Genomic DNA, 7,339 nt, shown 5'->3' on the forward strand with positions numbered 1-7,339 from the left:
ACTTTTTTATTGGATTTTTTTACTAAAATGATAAACAAATCAGAGTATAAACAACTATAAAATAAAAACAAGAAAAGACAGTGACAAATAATTTGGTATGAATTCAAAAATAAAATATACAACATAAAAACAACAACAGTTATACTAAAGCGAACATTTGTAACTCAAATCTTTGCTTCTGGGGGTCCCTGGAACTAAATATTTTAAGATGGGGGTCCGCGGACAAGTACATATCATTTTGGATGGTCATTGACATGAATAAAGAAAAGGAAAATGTTTGAGAACCACTGTTATAGACCACAGACAAAACAGGACTTCCAAAAAAACTGGGGAAACCTCCAAGGTAACCCCAAATACATGAACTCTGCGAGCCCATCACCAGAATACAAAGAAATGCCCTCAATAACACAGAGCAGTAGCAGAACTACACCAAAAACCATTTATTCCAAAAGTACAAAAACAAACCATCAAATTGGATAATAATCTAAAGACATGTAGCCTGCCATTATAAAGAGCATCGATGACAGGTCTCCTATGCCCCTCTGTTAGCTGGTCCAAGGTCTGCTCACTATAACCACTGACCACCTAAAAGCATCATGGCACTACACAATGAATTATGGCTAAAACAGATGCATCATTCCCTTCCGTGTGACATTAGGAGCCTCATTTGGATACAAATATAGAAATGCACATTTAAATGTAAATAGGAGTCCATCAGTTAACGACCATCGACAGATAAATGTGTCACGCTTGAGAAAATGCAAAATCCATTTGTTTGTCAGGTGAATTGATGTGCAATTAAACAAATCCGATCTCACAGATGCCTCGGATTTTATTCAAACCCAGACAATAGTGCAACGAAGTTTACTCTCGGCTCTCATTGTGTTCGTGACCGTCCCAAACCACACGATGACATCATCTGGGACCCTGCCGCCGCCTTTTTGACGGTTTATTAAAATTGCACGTAAAGTTACAAAATATTTTACATAAGCAAATAGATCTAGGAATTATTTTGAACCGCCTTATGGAAAGTTGCGAGGCAGTCTGAAAAGAGACGGAGAAAACGGCCCACCGCAGACACGCACACGCAAAGAAGCCTGGTTCAGCCCTGATCGGTGTGGTCGGGTCTGGTGTGGCTGTAGGATGCCTGACTGATGAACTGTTGTGGATCTGTATTCACATGCAAAAAGGTTCAGTCGACACAGAACGGCTTCCATCTCGTTGGACTGACCTATAGGTCACGGTCATGTCAGCAGGTGGGCTCCACGTCACGTGGTTATTGGCTCAGATCCCCGATACCAGCTCGGAAACACTGGGGGATATTATGAATTATTAATGCCTTCTATCTTCCCAACTACTGTTGTGGTGCCATTGAGCAGGGCATCAATTGCCAACACTTACCTGCTTCAATAAAACTGCTCAATGACTGGTCAGCTCTATGACCAACAGTAGAATACTGTGTTTGTACTGATCAGCTCTCAATGACCAACAGTAGAATGCTGTGTTTGTACTGATCAGCTCTCAATGACCAACAGTAGAATACTGTGGTTTTACCGGTCCGCTCTCATTGACCAACAATAGAAAACTGTTGTACTGGGCAGTGCAGCTCCCAGATGTACTGGGTTGCAGCTCTCGTGTCTCAAATGTTCCTTAAATATTAAGACTGAAAAATAAAAATGAGAATAAAGACATAAATAAAGAATAATTGATGAACAAAGATGAGAAATACTTTGTACTACCTACAGTTGGCAATTATCCTAGTTTGTGACGTTGTTGCTGACTGTCCTCAGCAGTGAAGAGCATAACACAACACTGCAACTGTTCAAATGAAGTCAACATTGACTTTACATACAGCTGAGAACAGAAAGACATGATGCTTAGTTACTACACATGACTGTGTGTGGTGGTACTTGGCAGCTCCCAGTGACCAACAGCAGAAGACTGTGGATGTACTGGGTAGCTTTCCTTGAAGAAATAGAGGTTTAAACTAAGCAAAATAAGCATTTTGCGCGTACACACGCACGCACGCACACACACACACACACACACACACACACACACACACACACACACACACACACACACACACACACACACACACACACACACACACACACACACACACACACACACACACACACACACACACACACACACACACACACACACACACACACACACACACACACACACACACACAATATATAGTAGGCCTATAAAGACAGCATGCTAAAGTGTTAGCATCAGCATGGGCACACAGCAAATTAGTAATTTTATTATCTCATCGCCACAAATGATTGATTCACTTCCCATTTGAGGCTGCAGTCTTCTCACTTTGCTTGTGCAACAGAATGTAAACCAGCTGATGAATCAGTGTTACTCATAGGAAGCTGGTTGGCTGATGTGTCAGAACGTTGTGTGAAGTGAAGGAGTTAGTCAGTTTTTTCCCCATGAGGGATTCTGTATCCTTCCCTGTTTCAGGCTAATGTAAAAATGAACAGGGTTCGGAATCCACACACATTTCAGTCTATGTTAAAATGAACTGGGTTCTCTATCCAACCCGTTCCAGTTTAATGTAAAAATGAACTGTTCTGTTTTGGTCTATGTAAAAAAATAACAAGGTATGAAAACATTCATGAGGCCTTAGGATGTAGCATTCTGAAATCTCTTTTAACTGATATCAAAACTACAAAGGTCTTTAACCCTGAACATAAACCTGGCATGTTATCTGTTAACTCACCATGATATCTTTATATCATAGGCCACTGTATATGTCCTAATTTGTCTTGTCTCATTGTTGTTGATGTGGAAAGGGAGGGGAGAGACTGCATGCGAGACAGAAATACATATAGGGTCTAGAATAGATAAAACATGTTTTTAACTATTTTTTAACTTTTATAACTCATTTATTTTGTTTAGTTTTGTGAAAACACACATTTTTCATACAACCGTAAACATTAGTTTTATGTGGATTTTAAACATGGTTTCATGCTTCATTTTTAACAAACGGAAACGTTTAATTTCATTCTAATTAAAGTTATATCAACATTTTCTCCACCTTAACAACCCTGATAATTATATATTGTATATATAATATATATATGTCCTGTTATTATTATAAATGAAATGCACCAAATATCATATAGCATTTTTTTATCTGGTCTCTGTGTGTGTGTGTGTGTGTGTGTGTGTGTGTGTGTGTGTGTGTGTGTGTGTGTGTGTGTGTGTGTGTGTGTGTATATATATATATACATATATATATATATATATACACACACACACACACACACACACACACACATACACAGGTCATTGAGCAGTATATATATCAATATATATATATCATTTTAGATGTAAACATCTAAAATTTGATATAGCCTACTGTATAGCCTATATTCAACTAAACCAAATAGGACAAAAAGGGAACAATGTCACCAATAATTATTATTACCAGACAGTAACGAATTAATGATAATTATACAAAATACATATAGCAGCAGTATAGTTAAAAACAATAACAAACTGAAATTTGATATATTAATTAAGATACCAACTATTCCATTTCAAGTCCTTCAATGGCCATGTTTTATTGGTTTAGGTTTGGCTTCTCAAACAACTTTATACCCCCTAGTTCAGTCGTCCTCAACCTTTTCAGGCCGCAACCCCCCAAAATAATTACATTTGAACCCCCCCCCCCCCCCCCCCCCCCAAATAATCATATTTGACAAGCACTTGGAATGTAGGAGTTGAGTGAAGCATTACATTTAGTTTGACTCTGTTCGATAGATAAATATTGTGAAACTAGCAGATACAAGCTTGTAGATCCGCTATTTTCACAATGTTTGCCTCTTTCTTATATTATTTGACAATTTGGCCAATATTTTACCAGTTTTTATGGTGTTGTTGATTTTGAAGTTTGTTGATTACTTTTGATGCAGCAATGGTCTTTTTTTTCTTTTCTTTCTTCTTTTCGTGTGGGGGTCCCGACCCACAGGTTGAGAACCACTACCCTGTGTAGGGCTACAACGGTGTCACTTGACTACGGGGCCTATACGGAATTAATTGTTTCTGTGAAATAGAGTCTCATCTCAAGGGGAATTTATATAGCCTAATAGTGTCCTCTTTATAACTGTATACCAATTTTTATTCTATGTTTTATTGTGTTTATTTCACTGTATTTTACTGTGATCATTATGTGTCTGAATCCCCGTGAACTGAAATGTATTATTAATTATGAAACCACTGTTTCTCACAACTCACTTTGGACAAATAACTTGCTAAATTATATCATATTTATTTAGCCTACTTTCTAATTTTCTATTTCCCATGCGTGGTTCAGTTTGTGATATAATACGTAATAATAATGACTATCATCTATCTGTTTCTTTTGTCTCAGTCTGTCTCTGTTTATCTGACATTTTGATATAGCCTGTTATTAAATTATTTTTTCAGATAGGCCTAAATGTCAACCAAACACTATAGGCTAAACTGTAATTTGACTTTGTTGATATTTTGAATTTAAAATAAACTAATAAAGCCGTTATTTATTTTTCACTAGACTGTGTGGAATTTGCTGTTTGTTTCTTTGTTTCTTTCAAATAAAAGGCTTGAAATTGATTATAAACGAGGAAATTCGACATTTTCTTTGTTTTCATTTCATTTCATCATTTGTTTTTGTGTTCATTTTACGGCGAACAGTATGGATTTGATTAGGCCTTGATACCTGTTTCATGATGAACTAAATGCTGCAACGAATATAATGTTTAGTAGCCTACCTGAATTATTATAAAGTGTTTCTTTACAAGATTCAGAATCATATACATTGAATTTACAAATATCAAATCGGCGTGGTTTAACACACCTAGAAGACAATCATTTAGCCTATATCTGTAATTATACAAATATATGAATATTATACAAATATTTGTATATTATACAAATAGGCTCAGATAGTTACAATAATAATAATTAAAAAACAAAACAATAGATCAATAACATAAGTCTCATCTATCATAAGTATATCATCGGTGAAAATGTATCCATTAACGCTGAACGCTGTGTAAAACTACAAATATAAACAAATCACAGACCCAATTGGTTTAGAAATAGATTAATAACAAATCTCATCTCGTTCAAGTTCCGACAACAGACTAAAAATCAATAGATCAGTGATTCTCAGCCTTTTTCATTTCAAAGACCCTCGGTTTCTTCTACATTTCACACCTTTTTTAATGTCTGGAATCACAATCTACACTATAAAGCCCTCATTTAACTCCGAGTCGAGTGTACAAATGGAACCAAAAGGTCCAATAGGTTCCATGTGTACACTCTTAGGCCCGCAAGGGTCCATGTGGGACCCCCTGGTACACGAACCCAACATTGAGAAACAACAATCAATCGATCGGCAAGTCATAATTCAATTCACTGGGCTTATATTGGCATGAGAAAACATACGTTTACATTGCCAAGGAAAAGTGGAACAAAACATTCAAAACAAACAAAGTAATATATAATAATATGTACAATTAAAAGGAGTCTCTCACCGTGGAAGCGGTGGCCGTGGTGCAGGTACCGGTTCCTCAGAACCCAGGGGTAGAAACTAAACGCGTCTCTGTGGCTGGCAGAGGTGAAGAAGCTGTGAGGAGCTGGGATGTGGTGGTAGGATGCCGGGGTGATGATGTGCTCCAGCCCGGCCCCTGATGGTCCGTACAGAGACCTGCCGGTGGTGGTGGTGGTGGTGGTGGCGGCGGCGGTGGTCCCGAAGCAAGACCCCAGCTCCCCGAACCGCAGGGCAGTGGGTCTGATGGGGTCGTCTCCTCCTCCTCCTCCTCCTCCAGCCGGGGCGGTGCAGCAGGCTGTGGCCGGGTGAGAAGAGCCGATGTTCGGATCTTTACCCACCAGAGACTCGATGGTGAAACACTTGTTGTTTCCCTGTCGGAACATTCTGATGATGGTGATGGTGGTGATGATGATGATGGACTCGAATCCAGTCTGTCCGTCAAAAAGTCTCTACAATCTCTGATTCTTTAGTAATGTCCCAGGTGAAAGATCCATATTAATTCCAAGTTCCACCTTGTTGTAGCCTAATTGTGCCGTAGTTATTACTCTAGTCTGTATGTCTCGTAATATATCAGTAATAATCTCGTAATAAATCAGTAATAATCTCGTAATAAATCAATGACTCTCGTATATAAACCTGGTTCTCACAATAGTAGCAGATTATTATTATTATTATTTTTATCCTTATATTTCCTCAAGACAAAAAAAAAACGCAAAGCATTCAACTCTAATTAGATGTGGCTCCTCTTCAATTTTTTCATAATTTCATCCTCCCAAGTTTTCATAAACAGCCAATTAGTTAATTAGTTTTGAAGTGTCTAAACGCCGCGACCTGCAGCCAGTGCAGCTACTGATTAATGTGAGGATCAGCAGCCTTCAGACAGGAGCACACAGCTCGAGTTGCCAGAGTTTGTGAGAGAAATAAGCAACCAGGTCCAGGAAAAACAAGCCTAAAAGAAGCGACATGAGCACTTTAAACCTGTACACTAGTAGGCCAGGCCAGGCCTACATCTGCTATTTTCAAATAAAATCTTGAAATAAAATGTGGAATATTTGGAAGATTTCTGAAAAATTCTAACAAGACAAATCTGCTAGTCTGCAAATCTATTAGGTTATAGGGACGAATACATATTAATTTGGGGGCCCGTGACATGAAAATATGTGACAACCACTGGTTTATTTTTTTTAAATGGAAACAAGGCCAAATAAACAGCTACACTTTAGAAACAATAAGCCCAAATAAACAACACTTTATAAGAATAAGCCCAAATAAGCAACTACACTTTAGAAACAAGCCCAAATAAACAACTACACTTTAGAAACAAGCCCAAATAAACAACTACACTTTAGAAACAAGCCCAAATAAACAACTAGCTACACTTTAGAAACAAGCCCAAATAAACAACTACACTTTAGAAACAAACCCAAATAAACAACTAGCCAACACTTTAGAAACAAGCCCCCGAAACCACCAATATTTACAAGCAACTTTACAGAAAAACAAGGCCAACGTCGCTTATAAGCAGACATGGCAACAATGCGAGCGACTCAACACCTGCCCCGGGCCCCGCCCACCCAGAATAACAAAAGATTGCTAGTGAACGTGCGCAGAGGCATTTTAAAGAGTTTAATAATTATAACTTATAAAATAAAAACGAATTAAAAAAAATTGTATCTCGCGCGCGCGCACACACACACACACACACACACACACACACACACACACACACAGTTACAGAGTGTGTGTGTGTGTGTGTGTGTGTGTGTGAGATATTTAATT

The 7,339-nt window shown here is 38.1% G+C and overlaps 1 protein-coding gene across 1 annotated transcript in view; it reads right to left on the minus strand.

Annotated features, from left to right (window-relative positions):
* The window catches only part of LOC311033927 (homeobox protein EMX1-like), a 9,588-nt gene extending 3,313 nt beyond the window's left edge, over positions 1-6,275 (minus strand). Inside the window, exon 1 of the mRNA XM_084041662.1 lies at positions 5,544-6,275. Coding sequence (XP_083897788.1) covers positions 5,544-5,943 — 400 coding nt within the window. The 5' untranslated portion in view covers positions 5,944-6,275. The remainder of the gene's footprint in view (positions 1-5,543) is intronic.
* Between the last annotated feature and the right edge of the window lie 1,064 nt (positions 6,276-7,339).

Source organism: Gymnoscopelus microlampas, assembly GCF_963454915.1.
Source record: "Gymnoscopelus microlampas genome assembly, chromosome: 18".
Classification (NCBI taxonomy): domain Eukaryota; kingdom Metazoa; phylum Chordata; class Actinopteri; order Myctophiformes; family Myctophidae; genus Gymnoscopelus; species Gymnoscopelus microlampas.